Raw genomic sequence first — 25,466 nt, 5'->3', positions numbered from 1 at the left:
GGCCATTTCAAACCTCCAAAGCGATTTTCCAAGGCCAGCTCTGGTGTAAGTTCTCGTCAGATGTCCTGTTAAATGATACAAAGATTTCCTAGAAGCAGTGATTAATAACATAGGTGGTATTCTGCTGGCAGAATTCCTGTGTGACATCTGTGGTGCAACTTGCCAAAAACCAGTTTGGATTTTTTTTTTAAATCAATCATCTGTGAGCACGAACAGTATCTGGGATGCGGTGGACAGGACATCCTAAGTGGGAGGAATAATATGATACTATAAAAGCAAAAGAAAATTGCAGTTGTTGGGGACTTAGCAAGTATTCCAGATTCCTTTATTTATGTTTGAAAATATGAGACTCAGGATATAGTGCCCTTAGCAACTAGAAAATGTTCAAGAGCAATGACCTCATCTATGGAAGATGAAAACCTGAGATAGAGCATCAAAGGGACCTGAAAATTAAACCTTTGTTATTTGTTCTCTCCACTGCTCTTTCAATTCCAGCCTACTCTTTTTTCTCTCTTACTTCAGTATAAAGAAGTGAAGTTTTAAAACAAGGGATAATCACATTTGTTGATTTTTATCATTGTGTTAGTTACCCTCTTGTTTTTTTTTTTTAGTATTAAAATTTTTAAAAGATTTTATTTTTTAAAACAGTTTTAGGTTTACAGAAAAATTGAGCAGATAATACAGACAGTTCCCATATACCTGCCCCTCACCTAGTTTTCCCTTTATTGACATCTTCCATTAATGTGGTACATTTGTTACAGTGAGTGAACCAATATTGATATATTACTAAAGCCTACAGTTTACCTTAAGGTTCTCTCTTTGTGTTACATAGTTCTATGGATTTTGACAAATGCGTATTCATGTGTCCACCATGCACAGTATCACGTAGAATCATTTCACTGCCCTAAAAATCCTGTGCTTCACCTATCATCCTCATCCCCCAACTCCTAGAAACTGATTTTTCAAATTGTCTACCTACAGTTTTCTTTTCCAGAATGCCATATGGTTGGAATCATATAGCCTTTCAGACTGGTTTCTTTAACTTAGCAATAAGCATTTAGGATTCCTCCATGTCTTTATGGTGGTTTGATAGGTCATTTCTTTTTTTGCTGAATAATTCACTGTATGGATGTAACAGTTTGTTCATTTACCCTGAAAGACATCTTGGCTGCCTCCAGTTTTTGCCAATTATGAATATAGCCGCTGTAAACAATGGCATACACAGGTTTTTGTGTGGACAATACGTTTTCAATTCATTTGGGTTTAAATACCTATGAGTACAATTGTTCGATGGTATGGTAAGAGTACATTTATAATAGCAAACTAACCTCCAAAGCAGATGTACAATTTTGCATTCGCACTAGAATGGACGAGGTTCCTCTCGCTCCAGTTACCAGCATTTGGTAATTGTCAGTCTTGTTTTGAACTAAACAAAATAATAGCCAGCTTTACTTCTTCTAGATGTTTTTAAAGTACTGTGCTGATTAATTTATTCACTTGCTGCCACACTTGCTTGTTGCTTTGCACCGACCTAGGAACTCAGATATTGTATTTTCTTTAATTTTCTGTGGACTACTCTTTTTGTACATTGATGCATACTTTTTAAAGTATAAGAAGGTGCTATAAATAAAGATGGTGACAATTCTCATAGTTCCCTGTTTTTTTGTTTTTTTGTTTGTTTTTTTTTATTAAATTTATTGGGGTGACAATTGTTAGTAAATTTACATAGATTTCAGGTGTACAATTCTGTATTACATCATCTATAAATCCCATTGTGTGTTCACCACCCAGAGTCAGTTCTCCTTCCATCACCATATATTTGATCCCCCTTAACTTCATCTCCCACCATCCCACCCGCTTACCCTCTGGTAATAGTTCCCTGTTTTAATCTTTAGAAATGTAGCTGGGTTTGATCGGTAAGTCATGTATTTTTTTTCCCACATGCCATTGTAATCTGCTGTTTTGTGGCATCGGTTACTTCCCTAAAAAAATTTTTAAATCCTTTAATGAGCAAATATTTCAATTATGGAAGGAAATGAGTTCTTACGTATTTCCAGTTTCCAAGTAAATGTCTTTAAAAGAATATAGAGAGAGGGAAAACAGGACAAAAGAAGAATTAATATTAACTGTTTTCCAAAGCTTTTACTATAAAGTTGGCAGCTTTCAAAATGCCAACTGTGGATATTTGATTATTCTAACATAAGCATTCACCGTCCTGTTTTAAGGACCTAGATCTGGTAGCAAAAGCAATGGATTTAGGAAAACCTACAACCTCTACTGAGAACACTACTTTCTCCTATTTGAATTTATTTCCTACTAAGTGTGTTGGCAGTTTACTAATTAGTTTGTTTATTAACATTTAATGCAGTCGAGATTATAAAAATTCAGTAAAGATATACTTGTTTGACTTTGTAAACATGGCAATTTATGACAAGACACAGAATTGACTGTAAAGTTCCAGCAATCATTTCTATAGCCAGAATTTATAACAGAACATTTTACTTAGAATGGAAATAAATCTTGTTTGTAATTAGCAAGTTCATTTCAATGATTCTTCTGTGGCTAGAGTAGTGTTGCCTTACGCAGTGCCCTCAATCTAGTTTACAAGCAGAAAGAACCACTTGTCAAACTAAAGTGTACTAAACTAGCACATTGATAATAAGTGCCATTTTCAAATCATGCTGTTTTATTGGCTTCTTCTCCAACACTCAGCCCTAGGTCCTGCCTGATTATCATTTTCATTGGCCAATGCAAAAAAATAAATGTTTACCAAATTGGCAGGTGTGTGAAAATTGAAAGGAACAATGAATACCATAGATCAGTTTTCTCAACACTGGCTGCATGTTAGATTGGACTGAGAACCTTTTAAAACAAACTAAATGATACTAGAGAATTCACAGGTAGAATGATATGATGTCTGGGATTTACTGTGAAATATTCTAGGAGAGGTAAATGACAGAAGACTAACAAAATGTTGGTAATTATTAAAGTTCGATTATGGACACATAGAAGATTCAATGTATTATTCTCTATTTTATATATGTTTGAATTTTTTAATTAAAGTTTATTGGGGTGAGAATTGTTAGGAAAATTACATAGATTTCAGGTGTACAATTCTGTATTACATCATCTATATCTCACATTGTGTGTTCACCACCCAGAGTCAGTTCTTCCATCACCATATATTTGACCCTGCTTACCTTCTTCTAGAACCTCCTTCCCCCTTACTCTGGTAACCACTAAACTGTTGTCTATGTGTATGACTTTTTGTTTCTTCACTTTTTGTCTTGTTCTTTTGTTCGTTTCAGTTTTATATCCCACATGTCAGTGAAATCATATGGTTCTCCACTTTTCCTGTCTGATTTATTTCGCTTAGCATTATAATATCAAGATCCATCCATGTTGTCACAAATGATACTATTTCATCTTATGGCCGAATAGTATTCCATTGTGTATATATACCACAACTTTTTTATCCATTCATCTATCTAAGAATACTTTGGTTGTTTCCATGTCTTGGCCACCGTAAACAAAGCTGCAATGAACATTGGAGCACACATATCTTTATGGATAAACGTTTTCAGATTTTTTGAGTAGATACGCAGGAGAGGGATTGCTGGGCCATGGGGTAATTCTATTCTTAATTTTTTGAGGAACCTCCACACTTTCGGTAGTGGCTGCACCAATCTGCATTCCCACCAGCAGTGTATGAGGGTTCCTTTTTCTTCACAGCCTCTCCAACACTTATTATTTCTCTTGTTGATGATAGCCATTCTGACTGGTGTGAGGTGATATCTCATTGAGCTTTTCTTTGCATTTCTCTGATGATTACTGATGTTGAGCATTTTTTCATATGTCTGTTGGCCATTTGTATGTTGTCTTTGGAGAAATGTCTTTTCAGGTCCTCTGCCCATATTTCAATTGGGTTGTGTTTTTTTTGTTGTTGTTGTTGTTGAGTTGCATGAGTTCCTTGTATATTTTGGATATTAGCCCCTTATCCGAGGCACTGTTTGCAAAAATCTTCTCCCATTCGTTTGGTTGCCTCTTTATTTTGTCGATGGTTTCTTTTGCTGTGCAAAAGCTTTTAAGTTTGATATAGTCCCATTCATTTATTTTAGCTTTTACTTCCCTTGCCTTTGGAGCCAAATTCATACAATGTTCTTTGAACCCAATGTCCATGAGTTTAGGACCTATGTTTTCTTCTATGCAGTTTATTGTTTCAGGTCTTATGTTTAGGTCTTTGATCCATTTTTTTTAATTGGGGAATATTGTGGAACAGTGTGTTTCTCCTGGACCCGTCAGCTCCATGTCATTGTCCTTCAATCTAGGAAAATGACATGGAGGGCGCAGCCCAGTCCCAAGTCCAGTCGCCGTTCTCAACTTTTAGCTGCAGGGGGCACAGCCCACCACCCCATGTGGGAACTGAACCAGCGACCCTGCTGTCGAGAGCCCACGCTCCAACCCACTGAGCCATCCGGCCGCCCCTCCGTAAGCCCAGCAGCAGCTTGCTGTCCTAAATCTAGCCGTGGAGGGCGCAACTCACTGGCCCATGTGTGAATCGAACCTGTAACCCTGTTGTTCAGAACTCGCCCTCCAACCAACTGAACCATCCAGCTGCCCTGGTCTTTGATCCATTTTGAATTAATTTGGGTACATGGTGATGGATAGCACTCTGGTTTCATTCTTTGCACATGGCTTTCCAATTCTCTCAGCAGCATTTATTGAAGAGGCTGTCTTTTCTCCAAACATTGTATGTTTTTGGCTCCTTTGTCGAAAATTCTCTGTCCATATTTATGTGGGTTTATTTCTGGGTTATCAATTATATTCCATTGGTCCGTGTGTCTGTTTTTTTGACAATACCATACTGTTTTGATTATTGTTGCCCTGTAGGACACGCTAAAGTCAGGGAGTGTGATACTTTCAGCATTGTTCTCTTTTGTTAGCATTACTTTGGCTATTCAGGGTCTTTTATGGTTCCATACAAATCTGATAAATTTTTGTTCTATTTCTTTTAAAAAAATGCCATTGGGATTTTGATAGGGATTGCATTAAATCTGTATATTGCTTTGGGTAATACAACCATTTTAACTCTATTGATTCTTCCAATCTATGAACATGGAATGACTTTCCATTTCTTTGTGTCTTCAATTTCTTTTAAAAATGTCTTACAGTTTTTAGTATATAGTTCTTTTACAAACTTGGTTAAGTTTATTCCTAGGTATTTTATTCTTTTCGTTGCAACTGCAAATGGAATTGTTTTCCGGGTTTTTTTCTTGCTTTTTCTGAGATTTCATCGTTAGTATGTAGGAATATAGTGGACTTTTTTGTAGCCGGCAACTTGACTGTATTCATGTATTGTTTCTAATAGCTTTTTTGGTGGATTCTTTAGGGTTTTCTCTATATATCACGTCATCTGCAAAAAGTGACAGTGTAACTTCTTCATTCCCAATTTGCATTCCTTTTATTTCTTCTCTTGCCTGATTGCTCTGGGTAGGACTTCCAATTCTATGTTGAAAAGCAGAGGTGATAGGGAACAGCCCTGTCCTGTTTGTGAACGTAGAGCAAAGGGCTTCAGATTTTCACCATTAGTTATGATATTAGCTGAGTGTTTGTCATATATGGCCTTTATTATGTTAAGGTAATTTTCTGTTGTACCTATTTTATTAAGTGTTTTAATCATAAATGGATGTTGTATCTTGTCAAACGCTTCTTCTGCATCAATTGATATAATCATATGATTTTTGTCCTTTCTTTTGTTTATGTGTTGTGTCACATTTTTGGTTTTGCGTATGTTGAACCATCCTTCTGCCCCTGGGATGAACCCCACTTGGTTGTGATGTGTAATCTTTTTAATGCATTGTTGCATTCAATTTATTATAATTTTGTTTAGAAATTTTGCATCTGTATTCATCAGAGTTATCAGTCTGTAATTTTCTTTTTCCTTACCAGATTTTGATATTGGGGTAATGTTGTCCTCATAAAATGAGTTAGGGAGTACTGTCTCTTCTTCAATGTTTTGGAAGAGGTTGAGCAGGATTGGTATTAGATCCTCTTTGAAGGTTTGGTAGAATTCACTGGGAAGCCATCTGGCCCAAGACTTTTGCTTTTGGGCAGGTTTCAGATGACTAATTCAATTTCCTTACTGGTGATCAGTCTATTTAGATTTTCCAATTCTTCGTGATTCAGCCTATGAAGGCTGTATGTTTCTAAGAACTTGTCCATTTCTTCTAGGTTATTGAATTTGGTGGCATATAGTCCTTCATAGTATTCTTGGATAATGCTTTGTATTTCTATGGCATCCGTGATAACTTCCCCTTTTTCATTTCTGATTTTGATTATTTGTGTGTTTTCTCTTTTTATCTTAGTGAGTCTGGCCAAGGGTTCCTCAATTTCATTAATCTTTTCAAACAACCAGCTCTTTGTCACATTAATTTTTTCTGTTGTCTTTTTCTATTCTATTTCATTTAGTTCTGCTCTGATTTTTATTATTTCCTTCCTTCTGCTGACTTTTGGTTTCATTTGTTCCTCATTTTCTAGTTCTTTAAGGTGTAACATGAGGTTATTTATCTGTGATTTTTCTTCTTTCTTGAGATAGGCTCTTAAAACTGCTTTTGCTGGATCCCAGAAATTTTGGTAGGTTCTATTTTCATTCTCATTTGTTTCTATGTATCTTTGATCTCTTATTTCTTCATTGACCCAGTCGTTCTTTAATAGTATGTTGTTTAACCTCCACATATTTGTGGTTTTTCCTGCTTTTTTTTTTGCAGTTGCTATCCAATTTCAAACCCTTGTAATCAGAGAATATGCTTAGGATGATTTCAATCTTCTGAAATTTGCTGAGGCTGATTTTATGTCCCAGGATATGGTCTGTTCTTGAGAATGTCCCATGTACACTAGAAAAGAATGTGTAGTCTTATGTTGTAGGATGAAGTGCTCTACAAATGTCAGATATGTCCATTTCATCCAATGTGTCATTTAGGGCTGATATTTTTAAATTTACTTTCTGTTTAGATGATCTGTCCATAGTTGTCAGCAATGTATTTAGGTCCCCTATTATAATTGTGTTTTGGTCAAGTTCTCCCTTTAGTTCTGTTAGTAGTTGCTTGCTATATTTCGGTGCTCCCTGGTTGGGGGAACAAATATTGATGACTGTTACGTCTTCTTGTTGTATAGTCCACTTTATCATAATGAAATGTCCATCTTTGTCTCTTATTACCTTTTTTATCCCTAAGTCTGTTTCATCTGATATCAGTGTAACTACACCTGATTTTCTCTGTATACCATTTGCTTGGAATGTCACTTTCTACCCTTTCACTTTGAGTCTATGTTTGTCTTTGTAGCTGAGATGTGTCTCTTGGAAGCAGCATATTGTTGGGTTTAGTTGTGGGGTTTTTTTGTTTTGTTTTATGTTTGTTTTTTCAATCCAGTCTGCTGCTCCGTGCCATTTTATTCGTGAGTTAAGTCCATTTACATTTAGTGCAATTATTGATATATGAGGATTTCCTATCATTCTGTCTTTGGTTTTCTGGTAAGACTGTGTCTTCATTGTTTCTTTGCCTTTTTGTTGGTGTCTATTATTTCGGTGTGCTGATATTGTATGATTTTCCCTCTGTTTCTTCTTTTACTATGTTACATATTTCAGTTCTGGATTTTTTTGAGTCATTACCATTAAGTTTACATAAAAGAAAGTGTCATATTTAGAGTATCTTTTTTCTTCAGTATGCTTGCTTTATCTTTATCCATTCCCGTATTCTGGTTCAGGCCATTACTCTTCCCCCCTTTTATGTTTTTTTTCGTCACAAATTATCCCTATTTATGCTGGTCGAATAGCCTCCTTCAGTATTTCTTGTAGTGCAGGTCCAGTGTTAGAAAATTCCCTCAGCTTCTGTATGTCTGGAAAGGTTTTTATTCCTCCTACATATCTGAAGGATGTCTTTGCTGGATATATTATTCTTGGCTCATAATTTATCTCTTTCAATAGTTTGAATAGTTGATTCCAATCCCTTCTGGCTTGTAGAGTTTCTGCTGAAAAATCTGATGATAATCTAATGGGCTTTCCTTTGTAGGTTACCGTCGTCTTTTCCCTGGCTGCCTTGAGGATTCTTTCTTTGTCGTTAATTTTAGACAGCTTCAATAGAATGTGCCTTGGAGAAGGCCTGTTGGGATAGAGTTAATTAGGTGTTCTATTTGCTTCTTGTATTTGAGGATCCAGTTCTGTCCACAAGTTTGGGAAGTTCTCATTGACAATTTGTTTGAATATATTCTCTGTTCCCTTCTCTCTTTCTTCTCCTTCTGGTATGCCCATTATTCTTATATTACTCTTTCTGATAGAGTCAGAAAGTTCTTGTAGAGTTCTTTCATTTCTTTTAACTCTCAAGTCTCTCTCTTCTTCCATCTGTTTCATTTCCAGATTTCTGTCTTCGATGTCACTGATTCTTTCCTCCATCTGGTTAACAGTATTACTTTAGCTGGCTATTTCATTCTTCATTTCTTTTATTGAGTCCTTAATCTCCAGAAATTGTATTTGGTTCTTTTTTTGAATTTCAATGCCCTTGGTAAAATGTTCATTTTTTTTCTTTGATTGTGTTTCTGAGTTCATATAACTGCCTGTGTTTTCTTGCATCTCGTTGAGTTTTTTCTGAACTGCTGTCTTGAATTCTTTGTCATTTAAGTCACATATTTACATGTCTTCAATTTCATTTTCTGGAGACTTTTCATTTTCTTTCTGAGATGTGTTGTTACCTTGATTATTCATGGCAATTAATGAATTATTATTTATCTTCTTAAGCATCTATAGGAGTAGGTTCTGCAACAGGTTGTAAGTAAGAGGTCTTTCTTTTGTATTCCTGTAGCTGTTGGTAGAATTTTTATTTTCTCTTCGACTGTAGCCTTTTATTCTCTTTCACACTGTACTGTTATATTTTCTCTGCACTGTTCCGGCTTCTCACACCATGGGAGTATTCCCTGGTAGGCAGGCTTCTCCTCTATGAACAGGCTGCTTGGATATCAGGGCACTGCCTCCGTGGGGGTGGGGGATGTGAAGAGCTTCTAACGTTCCAAAGCTCTTCCTGCACCAGATTCAGAGCCTGATTGTTTAAGTGGCTCTGTTTACTTCTGCAGGGTCTTCCCAGATAGGTGGGGACAGAGGTGGGGTGGGCTGTAAAAGGTGTCCCATAGCAATGGCATTGACCACCAACACAGCCATTCCTGCACCCAAAGCTCCCTGCCCTTTTCTGGAACTAGTTGGGCTGCAAGTCCATGGCTATGGGCCACAGTTCTCAGAACTGCAGATGTTGTGTTCTTTTGATCTGACACTGCTACTGTTCAGCTTCTAGCACCGGGCAGTGAGGGTAGGGCGGGTTCTGCAAGGGTGGGGAGGTGGTGGCTAGGCTCCGGGACTAAGTCTTCCATTTTCTGCTCTGCAGTGAGGGCTTAAACTGCTGTTTTCACCCTTCTTCCCTCAGTCTTTGCTCCGAGGTCTGTGCCATGAGCGTTGGGTTCAGCGGTGTTATATGCTGATCCCTCAGGCAAGGCCATAAATGGAACCCTAGCAGTCCAAGTTCTTCCTTTTCCCGCAACTGCAGTAGCTCTGGAATGCAGGGAACTCAGAGCTCAGAGCTCTGGGTCTGCTCCTGTGCCCGTGCTGCTCCTTTTTCCGCGCGGCCCACGTCGCCTCACTTCCTGCTTCCTTGTTCCCCTGCTCGCCCAATTTGCCCACCTTTGGGTGATTTCAGTTGTGCGCCTCTTCATCTTGCCTGTCTGCTGTGCAGGGAGTTCTTTGTGGAGTTATACTTGTTCAATTTGTTGTAAATTCCAGGAGAGATTTCAAGAGACTCATCACCTCATGCCCCCATCTTATGACTTAATCTTAACATTTTTTATAATACAAAATTAAGGGGAACATAGAATCCCCAGGCCCTATTCCAGATGAATTAAATTAGGATCTCTGGACTTTAATAGTTTGAAAACTTGAGCTTGAGTAGTTTCAAAAACTCCAAATGATTCAAATTTGCAGTTTGGGTTGAGAATCACTGTCATAGAAGATAAAATCAAGATTCAGAAATATCTGTACAAGTTAGAATTCTCAGTTGAAATCAGTGAGATAAAATTTAACATGAGTAAATAAATGTACATTGCTTTTAGGTTTTTAAAAATCAGCTGTATGGGACAGAGTACCTAGATTGGTTCTTATATTTGTGAAAATGATCAAAGTGGATTAGTTGATCACACGCTTAGTAAGATAATATGATATAGTGGCTTAAAAAGCTAGTATGATCTTAGACTGCATTGGCAGAACCGTGAAGCCCATAATAAACCTGCAGTTGTGCAGACCATACCTGGTATTCAGGTTTGAATGACATATTTTATAAGAGACTTTGACAAATAGACAAGAGAATGGTAGAAGAAATAATAAGAGGCTCAGACAGTTTCATACACCAAACAGTTAAAAGAACTGGGTGTATTTTAAGCTAGAAGAAAAGAAGAATAAGCAAGAGGAGACAACATAGCAGTAATCATATTTGAAGACCCATCATGTTGAATAGAGTATAATATGTTTTGTATTGCCCCCAAATTGCAAAGAAGTAGCATTTTATTAATCCTAAGAAAGCTCTTCATTTTTTTAAGTGTAAGAAATAGCTTTATTTTTTTCTAAAAGGTTAAAAAGTTGTTTATTGTAAAAATTTCGGAAAATATGTATAAGTATAAAAGAGAAAATAATGATTACCCATTTTCTCACTGCCCAGAGATAACCACTGTAACCAGGATCAGCTTCCTAATTTGTGGGGCCCAGTGCAAAATGAACAAGTAGGGCTTTTTGTTTGAAAATTAAGAATTTTCATATGGTGACAACAAAGCATTTAGCCAAATCATGGGGGCCCTTGTGGGCATGGGGCACTATGGGCAGGTCACAAGCCCATGAAGCCAGCCCTGACTATAACATTTGATATATATAAATACTTTCATATTTTATAAAGGACTTTCTGATTAATAGAAATTCCCACCAATATATGCTGCCATGGGAGAAATAAATTCGAGTTCTGAAGGAAAATAAAAGCGAGGCTATCAGGGGTAATATAGGGTAGATGAATGTGCGGGAGATTGGACTACATGCCCTGTCAGGATATCTTTCATCTCAAAGTCAGTGGTGCTGTATCTCCAGCCATTGGTCCATGGACAGTAATCATTACCTGAAAGTTGCCTGTTTGGTTTTTTTTAAATCATAGAACCTTGCTTTCTTATTATCTTGCTGTGCCATTTAGTAAATGTATTTCACATCAATCATGGTGGTGAATTTCCTTAAGAAGTTTCATGTTACTGGTATGGCAGGATGCTCCTGAAACCCTATAGATCTTTAATAAGGCCTAGAGCATTGGTACCTTACTCAGTTACAGACATTCAACTGATGGCTTGAATTTCTTTATCTTTTTAAATCTCTTCTTTTCTCACGCAGCTGAAAGACGGTATCTATTCTTTTCAATTTACTGTAGCTATAGCACTTCCCATGGGTAGGCTGATGCATGACCTTGGATGTTCAGGCAGTCAGATGATAAACCTCTGTGTATATGGAAAAGCAAACCAAGATTGTCAGCTTGTTTTTTCTGTACTTTTAGAACCCAGACATTGGCACATATTAATTCCTGAATGACTTGCAAAGACTTGATGATTATAGCTTAATGAGCTGGAAGAGTTCCCCAAGTGACTAGAAAATGTATTCTAGAACTAGCTTCCAAATTATTTGTTGCATAGTTTTATACTAATTGCCTGATTTAATACACTTACAAAAACTGAACAATTTTCTTTCTACACAGTGTATGGCAGTTACCTTGTAAACCTTTCTGCTTCCAAAAGAAATGACCTTTCCTGCCAGTGATTTTGACCCCTTTGTCCCCAGTCTCAAAACTTTCTATCAGAGAACTAATTGTTATGATACTACTCAGGAGTGATTATCTGTGACCTCTCCTTTCCTCTCTGCTCCTCACATGTCCACACTCCCACTAGCATCTTTCAGTCAAACTTTTCTTTATCTCTGTTCTTTCTCCTGTTCTTCTAATACTACTTTTTTTCTAGTGTATGTAAATAAGGAAATCGGATTAGAGCTAGTTTTATTTCAAATGTGGTAAAATTAAATTATTTTCTTCACTAATTTGAAAATACTTCTTTTTTTTTTTTTAAATTAATTTTATTGGGGTGACAATTGTTAGTAAATTTACATAGATTTCAGGTGTACAATTCTGTATTACATCGTCTATAAATCCCATTGTGTGTTCACCACCCAGAGTCAGTTCTCCTTCCATCACCATATATTTGATCCCCTTTACCCTCATCACCCACCCCCCACCCCCTTACCCTCTGGTAACCACTAAATTATTGTCTGTGTCTATGAGTTTTTGTTTCTCATTTGTTTGTCTTGTTCTTTTTGGTTTATATACCACATATCAGTGAAATCATAGGGTTCTCTGCTTTTTCTGTCTGACTTGTTTCACTTAGCATTATTCTCTCGAGATCCATCCATGTTGTCACAAATGTTCCTATATCATCTTTCCTTAACGCCGAATAGTATTCCATTGTGTATATGTACCACAACTTCTTTATCCATTCATCTATCGAAGGACATTTTGGTTGTTTCCATGTCTTGGCCACCGTAAACAAAGCTGCAATGAACATTGGCGTACACGTGTCTCTATAGAGAAATGCTTTTATATTTTTGGGGTAGATACCCAGGAGAGCGATTGCTGGGTCATATGGTAATTCTATTCGTAATTTCTTGAGGAACCTCCACACTGCCTTCCATAGCGGCTGCACCAGTCTGCATTCGAAAATACTTTTTTGAAACCTTTTTTAGAATTTAAGTTCTTGGAAAGCAAATCTAGCAGATAAAACAGTGCTGTGTTTAATAAATGATTTTATTTGAAGTTATAATTGCTTTATTTTGACAATTTTGTCGAGTTATGTGTACATTTATATGCGAAGTCAGACAACTAAGTTCACGAACTCATCCTAGAAAAAGTGCTACATACCTCTTTGCTGAATATCACTACAGTCACCTTCGAAGTACTCCCCTTGGGAAGCTATGCACTGACGCCAGTGCCTAGTTTACCCTTCAAAGCAATTTTGGAACTCTTTCTGGAATGGCCATCAGAGCTGTCATCATATTACCTTGATGTCCTGAATGTCATCAAAATGTCTACCTTTCAATATTTCCTTTATCTTCGGGTAAAGAAAGAAGTCATTGGGGGCCAGATCAGGTGAGTAGGGAGGGTGTTCCAATACAGTTATTTATTTACTGGTGCATTGTTGTGATGCAAGAGTCACAAATTGTTGGTGAAAAGTTCAGGTCATCTAACTTTTTTCACACAGCCTTTTCAGCACTTCCAAATAGTAAACTTGGTTAACTGTTTGTCCAGTTGGTACAAATGCACAATGAATAATCTCTCTGATATCAAAAAAAGGTAAGCGACATCATTGCAACAAGTTCACGAACTTAATTGGCAGACCTCATACACAGTCATACACTTGATTTCTGTTTTCAACCTGAAGAAAGTTAACCTCTTTTGGTTCTGTTCTTTTAAACAAAAATTCATACAGTAACTTTTTTCTATCAGATAACTTCTTTTCTCTATCATCTTTACATGTTGCCATTGCCAAATCTTTTTTCTTAATACTTTACCACTATCAAAACCCTCTGTCAGGTTGCTGATTGATATTATGCTGCTTTTGTGACCCCTATTTTTACTTCTTACCAATTCCTATATCCACTCTCCCACCCTTTCCTTTTAGCTGAGCCAAATTTCTCTTTATCTCTTTCTTCTATCTCCTACTCTTCTAATTTACCTCCCGCTATGCTTACGATAACTTCCTCACATTTGCCAACCTACCTATATTCTCATTCAAAGCCCGCTTGAAATCGTAACTCCTTTTAAGTGGGTAAAGACAGCAAAATAGCCAAAAACCTGCTTTATAATTGACTTAATTTTTTTCTCAAAAATCTGTATGCTAAATTAAAGAGTAATGCCTCATGAAGCAAAACCAACACTCAACCAATCAAATCTTCCAGAAAAGGGAGGTAGATTTATATATTTCAGCCATCCCATTGATAGAGTTAAAGTCAACAAATTTTGCTCCTGTTGTGCTCAGCAATATGTTAAAAGTTAGAGATACAAACCTAGAGGTAGAAGATGTGGTTATTGTCCTCAGAGAATTGATAATCTAGGTAAGAAGATAAGATTAATACACCTGAAACATTTAGCAAGTAGTTGTTATAACTAGCCTAATAATCAAAATGATAGGTTGTGTTGTATAGACTTTAAGTTCTGTAAGTAATCAGAGAAAAGGAAGGCATTATTGCTTGAGGTTTCCAGTGAAGTCTTCATGGGGGAAATGGGTCTTGAAAAAAATGTCGAATTTGAATTAGCTGAACTGTGCTAGAAGACATGCATTAGCATTTGTAGGTAAAAAGAGAATTGCTTAGCAAAGACCCTAAGGGAAAAATTAGTTTGTTTTTCAAGAAAACAGCCAACTTTGTTTTAGGGAGGAGCAGCCAATATTATCAGATCATTAAATTGGAACTAATTGATCAAAAGCCTTGAATTCCCAATTGAATTAAGAGTTGTTAAAAAAGAAAACCGTTTTACCTATTTGTTTTTAAATTTTTATTGGGGAACAGTGTGTTTTTCCAGGACCCATCAGCTCCGAGTCAAGTCGTTGTTTTCAATCTAGTTGTGGAGGATGCAGCTCACTGGCCCATGTGGGAATCCAACTGACGACCTTGGTGTTATGAGCACTGTGCTCTAACCAACTGAGCCAACCGGCCACCCCTTTACCTAATTATTTTAATCATAGTTTCATCTTGTTTAAATATCTAAGATTTTCTTATATAATAGTATTAGCTAACATTGAGGGTTTTACTATGTGCTAAGCATTGTTCTAAATGTTTTATATGTAACAATAACTCATTTTATTTTTACAACGCCAGGATTCAAACCCAGGTAGTCTCTGGTACCAGAATCTACATTCTTATCTGCTATATACAGAACCTTGTAAAGGAGGTATATCATGAGATTTGGACAATTGAACCTGACTTATTTTATTGAAAGATCATTTTCTGAAGCACTGCTCACATCTAAACAGTATAATATCTTCATCCAGAATATATATGTGTTTTTTTTATTTAAGAAAAGCCTCTGTAAGGAAACTGAACTAGAATTTTAAAAAGTAAATCCATTATTTTTTTTTTTGTCATATGAAGTGCTATTGATATTATGTTTTGTAAAATCCTTATTTCAACAGTCTCTTTATTACAACAGGGCTTCTCGTTGGGACTCTTGATTCAGTCTTGGACTCAACTGCTAAAGTAGCTCCATTTCGCATTCTACACCAGACACCAGATTCTCAAGTTTACCTGTCAATTGCATGTGGTGAGTATGATTTTTAAGACCTATACTTCAAACAAATAAGGGTACTAATAAATTGAATCAATGTGTTTATAATCCCCAGTTGTTTTGATTTAGAAATGAGTTAAATGTACAACTCTACTTTGAGAGAATAGGAAGACTTCTAATTGTTTACTTAAGAAAGGCTACAGATTATTATGATTTTTAAAAAATCGATTAGTGTGAGGTACCTGAAGCATGTGTTGCAGCAGGGCTGCTTCTGAGCAAATTTTGGTCTTTGCTACTGCTCTATGACTCCTTTCTTCAGCTTAATTCTCCTGCTTCACTTAACTCCAGGGAAGATGACAACTTCCACATGAAATAATACTTTGTTCCATCTGTAATCACTCGGATGAGGACAATCATGCCCAAAACATAAGTGTCCTCCCCTAAGAAAGTGTAAGCCTGAAAAATTGAATCTTCTTTAGTTGCACACGTACTTTTTCACAAAAGGCATCATATTCTTGAAATACTTGAAATATGAAGGGATGTCTTTCAGGTAATGCTACATATTCATTCCTGCTGGGAGGTTCAGATCTTTCCACGTATTTATATTGTGAGTAGAAAAGGAATTAAGATAATTCTTCCTAATAAAGCAACCCCCCCCCAAAAAAAACACACAATGACAGCTTACTTTTTTTATGATGCCATTATAATGTTGGTCTAACTTAGAATCCCAGATTTTTGGCCTTTTTAATATTTAACAACTACCTTTTTCTTTTTCTCTCTCTTTTCTCCCCTTCTCTTCTCAAGTAGATACACTTTTTTAAAAAAAAATTCATGTGACTTTTCGACAGTTCATACCTGTGAACATATAGCTACAGCGTACAATTAATTTTTAAAGATGTGTGGCTTGTTTTCTGCATCTCCTTCTAAATTCCCTCAATGTTGTTGGTGAATGTTTTCTTCTGGCTCTCTTAAATTGAATGTTATTTAAACAAAATGAAGAAGACATTACACCTGCTGACATTATGAGATGTCAATAACCTCGACTTTAAATCTGGTTGGTAGAAATTGTTTAGAAAAAAATGTCCCTTCTACGTTTTATTTAAATAATGATTATATAACTTATTCCTCCAAATTGACATGGTGCAGAAATATAGTAGTTACCTACTAATGAAGCTTCTTATACATAAAGGACCAGAATAAAGGCCTTAAAAATTTCCCATGGCTTTTTTTTTAGAAATATCATAAAACATTTTGATTGTGAACACTGCTTCATACAATGAAAAACTATTTACAACGTGTTGCTTCCATACTGGTTTCTTTTACAGCGTATATACACCCTGTACATGTCTTTAGCCAGTAGCTTCAGTCCAATTGCACATTTTCCTTATACTCCATAGCCCAGCAAGGTTCCTGGAGATTCAGGAAATCTGTCCACTTACATTCTCCTTAGTAATTATGGCTCATGCCACCAGAATGTCTCTGTAACCCAGAGACTCTAGCAATCACACATATATAAAATGCATAGACTAGCTTTTTCTCCAATAAATACGAATTTGGCATTACAATCCATTTCCATCTTAAGAAATTGTTTTCGGTTAGGAAAGTATTTTTTCCCTTGGTGGAACTAGAGTGAACAGTATGTTGTTTACAATGGAACTGGGTTATGATGTCTTTGTATATAAATATAACATACTTAGACCAGGAATATAATTTCTTGTTAAAGAGTTTATTTGCCTTCACACGCCAGATTGCTACATACATTCACAGTTTTAATATACTGTAATTAGCTATTCTATTTGTGCTTTAAAATCCCAAATATTATTTTCACTAGTGCAAAGGAAATGTTCTGTTTGACTACAGTTGGTCCTAGAGTTAAAACTCCATAATGATTTCTAGGAAGTTCCCTCATTCTCCAGGTTCATTGTTTGCTTTTTCAGGTATGACTTCCAGGCTCTGGCATTTTCTATGCCTGGTTTATTCAGGCACATGAAACAGCAGCATAATGGATTTGTTTTAGGTTCCCCAAAGTCTGGTTCTTGGGGCGTATTTCAAAAGAGCTGCTTGTCCCTTTAAGATGGTAACATTCCAGGTAAAGCTCTCCACTGCTTTTGGAGTTTTCGTCCCTTCAAACCTTCCTGGATGCCTGTGCTGTGCAAGTGTTGATGGGATTCTATGGCTGCCTTCTGACACTGCAGTCTCTTCATACACAGCATCTGCATTTTCAGTCAAGGCCTTGAGGGACTGGATCATCATGTCATAAGTTGTTACAGTCTTCTTTAGAACCTCAGGCATGATTCCCTGCAACTCCATCGTGGGATACTGCTCACTGAGATTCAAGACCACCAGGGGTGTGTTACCAGGCCCCAGAAAGCGGGGGTGGGGAGGACACCACCAGCATGTACTGCATGAGACTGGCCACAGAGGAGAGGCCGCAGAGCTTGAGTGACACCACTGCATGCTGCAGTGGCATCCCATAAAGGGGGCTGGGCATTCTTGAACACCTCATCTACAGTTTTAATCCACAGTGTTCTTGAAGTTGCATATTCCCTGATTTCTTTTCAGAAAGGCCCCTTTTATGAGGTTTCCCTCCTCCTCTTTGGTTAGTAATAGCCACATGGACAAACACAGAGACATGTGCTAGGACCTCTCCAGTCAGTGACTACAGGGGGATATGGCAGTGCCTGTGTGTAAACATTCAAAGGGAATAGTGCACTAAGCAATAAATTCACCCCCAGTGTCGTCATCATCTAGTACTACAAAGCAAACCACAGCCAGTTCCGGTAGGTTGATTTGAAATTCAAAGCTTTTGTCAAAAATGGGAGCATCTCCATGCTGGTTCACAGTTTTTGTCCTTTCTTCTGCACAGTCAGCAGGGATTCCATGAACTTGCACATAGACATAATGATCCACCACGTCGTCTTTGGCACCTGATGCTTTGGGTTTGGGACAGGTTTTTTTATTGCTTGAAAACTGAACTAAAAGAAAATAGATTTCAGGTCTAGTACAAAGTCCATGGGAAAACCTCAACAAATTGTTCCTTTGTGACTTCAGTACCAGCTTTGTCCTTGAATTTGTGCAATTTTTTGAAATTAAGCTCAGTTTTGCTAGCGTTTAAATCAGGATTGAGGTTCTCGATATACTGTGCCATATTACACAGAGTTACATGTCCCAAGTTATCTACATCAATTTCACTAAACATTTGTGAAACCCAAGAAATCCTCTTGTTGTCTTAGTTACTTTCTAATATATCAAGTGTATGTTTCCTATAAGAAATTAGATACTGCAGTCTTGTGACCCAGATGTTTGCAGTATGTGGAGAGTTGGCAACCAACCCAAATGACTCTAGTGCGGTAACCAGCCGGTTTGCTCTCCTCAGGGAGGGGTCCAGCGGCCTGGCTGGGGGTCGGAGAAAGACCTCCCACAGGGTCCCCTGGCCTTGCCCTGCTCCAGCTTTGGCTTTCAGGGCTCCCATGTCACTGAGAGCTGGGCCTGAGGAGGTGGCCAGGGCAACACAAGCAGCAGCCCTTGCTGGTACCGCACTGCTGCAGTGGGTGTCCCGTTACCCGCCAGCACAAAGCCTCGTCCCCGAGTCCCCTCCCATGGTTTTTATATGTAGCTCATTAAAGAAAATTATTATACTTGGTATGGCAACTTTAATAAAGTGAACACACTTCTAACTGAATTGTAGGAAATAGGCAAGTTTGCCGTTCTAATAAATTTTTAATGTGTCACTCTCCGTATATCCTAAAACACTAAGAAGTCAAGATACTTCTTTTGCTTGAGATTTGTCCAATCCACAATGCTGGGGAAATCTTAAAGGTTTGTGGGTTCTATGGAGAGATTGATAGATATAGAAATGTTCTTCAAACGAAAGCAACCCAGAGCTAATTTATTTAATCGGACCTTCAATTACAGAATTTCTAACCTCTTTCATAAAATTTCTTTTTTTTATTCATTTTCTAATTAAAATTTATGGGGGTGACAATGGTTAGTAAAATTACATAGGTTTCAAGTGTATAATTCTGTAATATATCACGTACATATCACATAGTGTGTTCACCACCCAGAATAGTTCTCCTTCCATCACCATATAGTTGACCCCCCTTACCCTCATCTGCCACCCCCTTCACCCCCCACTCTCTGGTGTGTCTATGAGTTTTTCTTTCTTTGTTTCTCTTATTCCTTTGTTGCTTTCAGTTTTATATCCCACATATCAGTGAAATCATATGGTTCTCGACTTTTTCTGTCTGACTTATTTCGCTTAGCGTAATAATCTCAAGATCTATCCACGTTGTCACAAATGTTCCTATACCCTCTCCTGGGTATATACCCCAAAAATCTGAAAACATTTATCCGTAAAAATATATGTGCTTTAATGTTCATTGCAGTGTTATTTATGGTGGCCAAGACATGGAAACCACCAGTGTCCTTCCATAGATGACTGGATAAAGATGTGGTATATATACACAATGGAGTACTGCTCTGCCATAAGAAAAGATGAAATAGTGCCATTTGTGACAACATGGATGGATCTTGAGATTATTATGCTAAGTGAAATAATAGGGACGAAGTAGACAATAACTAATACATTTTTATGATCATAATTTTTGAAAATGAGCAAATATAATTTTTTATAATTTTATTAAACTAAGCTTGAAAATATCGAGAACACTTTCATTGTGGAGTGTTTCTTGAGTCTTTTATTCTCTTTCATTATTAATCAGGAGCCAACAGAGAAGAAATAACAAAACATTGGGATTGGTTGGAACAAAATATCATGAAGACCTTATCTGTGTTTGATTCAAATGAAGATATTACTAATTTTGTACAAGGAAAGATAAGAGTAAGTGGCATGGATATAATTTGTAGATGGAATACAAAAATCTTTCTCCCACTTATTTGAGGATCACAGGCTGCATGGAAGGTCATTGTTTTATTGGCACCGTTCAGGATTATCAGAAGCACACATATGAATGTCTTAATCAGAGCTAAAGAAAATTGTAGTCAGTGGTTAGTCTTTGGTGCCCTTGTGAGTTGTCGTAGGGATGTTTTTATTTCACTGTCTCTTGAGTTTGGCTTTGAACCCTTCACTCAATCAGTACAGTATTTAGCACCTGTATTTGTGGTAGCTGTGAGGCATTGGAAAAAACCTAATGACAAAATTAAAGAACATCTGGTCACCTCTACCCTAAGTATGTAATACACATATGTACATATGATACATGTACCTTCATAGATATATACGGTTGTGTTCAATGAACTGTTTACATATAAAATGTATTTTTGTTAGTTGGTAATTATTAATTTTCAGAAAATGTTTTGTCTCCCTTAGGGATTAATTGCTGAGGAGGGAAAACAGTCTTTTGCCAAAGAAGATGATCCTGAGAAATTTCGAGAAGCCCTTTTGAAATTTGAAAAATGTTTTGGTTTACCAGAGCAGGAGAAGTTAGTGACCTATTACTCATGCAGTTACTGGAAAGGACGGGTTCCTTGTCAGGGTTGGCTCTATCTTAGCACCAACTTTCTGAGCTTCTATTCTTTTTTGTTGGGATCAGAAAGTAAGTGGTTTCTATTGCTTACCATGACTTTGAACTTGCTGAGGACCTCTCAACTTCTTGGTGGTATTAGGTTATATATAACTAATGTGATTGATATTAAGAGTAATTGAATTCTACATTGACATTTCACTTCATCTAAAGAAAGCATCCTTTTAAGGCTGGTTGCTTAATGTAGGAATCATTAGAAATACGTATAGAATGCCTGTGATGGTGATCTGACATACGAGTATAACTCCTTTTTTCCCTTGTTCTAAACTACCTGCCTTCTTCAGTACATGTTTTAATCCTTGTTTTAAATATACAATATAAATATAGTAGCCATAATACCTAATGTCCCACAGCTACAAAGAAAAATAAAACAATACTATTGATAGTACACATGTAGCTTGTATATCAGTAATTATGTAAAGTAACAAACTTAAATATCAAATCATAATATTTTTAGAAATCTTTAAAATTACTGTATTTTGCCATGTAAAATGTGCTCCTGTGTATAATGCACACCCTCGTTTTTAGGCCAAACTTTCAGGGGGAATGAATTTTTCGTTTTAATTTTTTAATTCAAATTTTCATTTGTTTATATTTAGGTACTTGTTTTTTGTATTATAAAGGAATTATAGCATTTATTTTTTAACATATTATGGTAAAAGAAATTTTATATACCAGTAACAAATTTACGTATCATAGAAGGCCGAGAACTCTTCGTCATTGCAAGTTCGTCGTAAGTTCAACAAAACCGATCATTGTATTCCAGGGTATTATTTTGCATACAGCTATCGTTATTGATTTCTAGAGTTACACTTTTAACTCATTAGCGTAAATAAAAGAATTAAAAACATTTATATAGATACAGAATTAGTACTACCCATGTATAATTCGCATCCTTATTTTCCCTCACAAATTTGGACAAAAAAGTGTGCATTATATATGGCTAAATATGGTGTGTATCTATTCCTAGAGTTACCAATTATTGTGTGTTCATGGTTATGACTCAAAATTATAACTCATCTTGAATGCAAGTATGTTAGTTGTTCCTAGCATTTTTCAAGTAGTTAAATATTGTTTTGAAAGACCTGATTGATAAGCATTAATAAATATTGAGAAATTTAATGGTATCTGCTTATAACTCTTATTGCAGTAAAACTCATTATCTCCTGGGATGCAGTCTCAAAACTTGAAAAGACTTCAAATGTCATACTGACAGAGAGTATTCATGTGTGTTCCCAAGGGGAGAGTCACTACTTTTCAATGTTTTTGCATATTAATCAAACATACCTTCTTATGGAACAGCTGGCAAACTATGCTATAAAGAGACTTTTTGATAAGGAAACATTTGATGATGACCCAATCCTTGATGATCCTCTACAAATCACCAAAAGGTATTCAAAGCTTAATTAATTCTTACTTTTTAAAGAATTGTTTGACCAAAGAACAGTAGCATTGATTAGCGTTAAAAGTTAACTGTTCCATATTACATGATAGTTTTTCTTTGGAGTTGGTTATCAATGTGTGTGCGTGTGTGTTTTAGTTTATTCATATGCATTTCACAGATAGTATCCTCACCCTGAAATTGAATCCTAAGAAACAATAGAAGTTAGGTTTGAAAATTATTTCTTGAGATCCCAGTAGGATTTGCCCTGGAGTGCTTTGTGAAATGTAGAGATTTGTGTGTGTTAGTCTAACTCTAAATTTCTATGAGTAGTATAGATAGTTTTGGGTCTGAAATTGTTAAATGTATTATTTTCAAACATAATTTATAAAGAACATCTTTTTTGTTGTTGTTTTACTTTTGTTTTGTTTTGTTTTTTTATGAAGAGGCAAGTTAGTGGAATCAGTGGAGCCATTGGCTTTAGAATGAGAGTAGAACAACCCTTGGACAAGTCCTAATCTCTCAGCACCTCTGTTTTCTCATCTGTCATTTCTACCTCAGAGAGCACTTGTGAGGAATGAGCAATATAATGTATGAAAGCATTTTGTAAAATATAAAGCAGTAGATAAATGTTAATCGTCATTAGTGCCTGCATCAGAAGTATTTGTCCAATAGGTGTTTGCCACTCTCCTTGGTTTGCTGAAACTGACTCTTTTCTTCCTGCTCAACACTGAGAACATTTGACTGAAATGAGCATGGCAAAGAGGGGCAGAGAGAGGAGAGGATCCAGAAATAGCTAGTAAAAGCCGCTTCTGACAAGGAGAATGAGGGTATTGACTAAATGGGAAAGTGTAAGAGTAACCTAAGCCACGGTCCTATGGATAAACCAGGATAAGTGACCCGCTAGGCTGTATGATTACTATATAGTTCTAACTGGGTATAATCGTTCCTCTTGCCTATTCCTAAACCATTCCTAAACTATATGCATAAGGATTCCTTTGTGAGCCTGCCTGCTTTCCTGGAAAATAGATCATTAAGGTGAATTTTTAACACCTATTACCAAAATTAGGTCCCAGTGTGCGTGACTTATGAATAGAACTCTATAAAATTAAGAATCCTGCTTATGTTATAGTTGGGCATTTGTTTTCGTAGTTTGTTTCTTGATTGGCCACCATAAATAAACTATTTAGCCATTTTATTTCCTTAAAATGTCCTCTAAAAGGCCATCTATCCATGAGTTATTCATTAAGATGGTGATATTTAAATGAGATATAGGAAATGCATTTTTATCTCTGCATTTTTAAGAGAGCCTATTGAAAATCAAATATATCTAAATCCTTTTTTTCTAGTAAGTTGAAAGGAACAGCAGCTTATTTAGACTTAGTCTCCAGATGACATCTTTATAAAATGAAATATCTTTATTGCTTTGGCTTATTGTTTTTCCAAATATGTGTAACAACACAGAAACATAATAACAATAATTAAAATCAGTGTATATCTTTCCAAGCTTTTTAATGCATGAATTTAAAAATATTTGCAAAAAAAACCATGAATTGGGTTAAACATCATATACACTACAATTTGCTTTTTTTCACCCACTTAAATTAATATATCACGGACATCTTTTCATTGATACAAATACACCTACTCTTTTAAGAAATAGGGAAATAACCCACCAAATTACTCTTTAAGTGGGGTAAAAATTAATATGGTTGTCTCTTCATATTTATCGGAATTATTAAGAAAGACATGATGAAGTGCCTCATATTCAAATAGTATATGCTGGAAGGATAAATTTAGTTTCAACTTTGTTGGCTTTGAGTTAGAACTTGCATAATTTACTAACTACCCCAGATGGCATTGCTGCTTAGCCCAAGTGTTTACTGCCTCTAGAAAAACTGTAACTTTTTTTTAATTAGAGTTGATGGCATGAAAATTGTTAGTAAAGTTACTTAGATTTCAGGTGTACGATTCTGTGATACATCATCTATATATCACATTGTGTCTTCACCGCCCAGAATCAGTTCTACTTCCATTATGATATATTTGATCCCCTTTACCCTCATCTACCACTCCCCTCCCCCCGACCCCCTAGGAACCACTAAATTATTGTCTGTGTCTATGAGTTTGTCTTTCTTCATTGGTTTGTCTTATTTTGTTGTTGTTTTCAGTTTCATATACCACATATCAGTGAAATCATATGGTTCTGTATTTTTTCTATCTGACTTATTTCGCTCAGCATAATAATCTCAAGATCCATCCATGTTGCAAATGATACTATTTCATCTTTTCTTATGGCTGAATAGTATTCCATTGTGTATATATACCACAACTTCTTTATCCATTCATCTGTCGGAGGACAGTTTGGTTGCCTCCATGTCTTCACCACCGTAAATAAAGCTGCAATGAACATTGGAGCACATACATCTTTACGGATAAATGTTTTCAGATTTTTGGGTAGATACCCAGGAGAGGCATTTCTGGGTCAGATGTTAAGTGTGTTCTTAATTTTTTGAGGAACCACCACACTGCCTTCCATTGCAGCTGCACCAATCTGCATTCCCATCAACAATGTATGAGGGTTCCTTTTTCTCCACAGCCTCCCCAACACTTGTTACTATTTGTACTGTTGATGATAGCCGTTGTAACTGGTGTGCGGTTATACCACATTGTGCTTTTATTTGCATTTCTCTGATGATTAGTGATGTTGAGCATTTTTTCACATGTCTATTTGCCATTTGTATGTCCTCTTTGTGGAGAAATGTCTGTCCAGGTCCTCTGCCCATTTTTTAATTGGATTGTTTGGGGTTTTTTTGTTGTTGAGTTATATGAGTTCCTTATATATTTAGGATATTAGCCCCTTATCGGAGGCGTTGTTTGCAAAAGTCTTCTCCCATTCAGTTGTTTGCCTCTTTATTTTGTCAATGGTTTCTTTTGCTGTGCAGTAGCTTTTTAGTTTGATATAGTCCAATTCATTTATTTTAGCTTTTACTTCCCTCGCCTTTGGGGTCAAAATCATAAAATGTGCTTTGAACCCAGGGTTCATAAGTTTAGCACTTGTTTTCTTATTTGCGTTTTATTGTTTCAGATCTCATGTTTAGGTCTTTGATCCTTTTTGAGTTAATTTTGGCGCATGGTGACAGATAGCAGTCTAGTTTC

The 25,466-nt window shown here is 36.4% G+C and overlaps 1 protein-coding gene across 1 annotated transcript in view; it reads left to right on the top strand.

Annotated features, from left to right (window-relative positions):
- The window catches only part of TBC1D8B (TBC1 domain family member 8B), a 62,439-nt gene that overhangs the window by 5,086 nt on the left and 31,887 nt on the right, over nt 1-25,466 (top strand). The window contains exons 2-5 of the mRNA XM_081043380.1: nt 15,306-15,416; nt 20,105-20,223; nt 20,713-20,938; nt 22,077-22,317. Of these exons, the coding sequence (XP_080899506.1) occupies nt 15,306-15,416; nt 20,105-20,223; nt 20,713-20,938; nt 22,077-22,317 (697 nt within the window). The remainder of the gene's footprint in view (nt 1-15,305; nt 15,417-20,104; nt 20,224-20,712; nt 20,939-22,076; nt 22,318-25,466) is intronic.

Source organism: Rhinolophus hipposideros, assembly GCF_964194185.1.
Source record: "Rhinolophus hipposideros genome assembly, chromosome: X".
In the NCBI taxonomy this organism is placed as follows: Eukaryota; Metazoa; Chordata; class Mammalia; order Chiroptera; family Rhinolophidae; genus Rhinolophus; species Rhinolophus hipposideros.
This window is presented reverse-complemented; position numbering and strand designations above follow the sequence as displayed.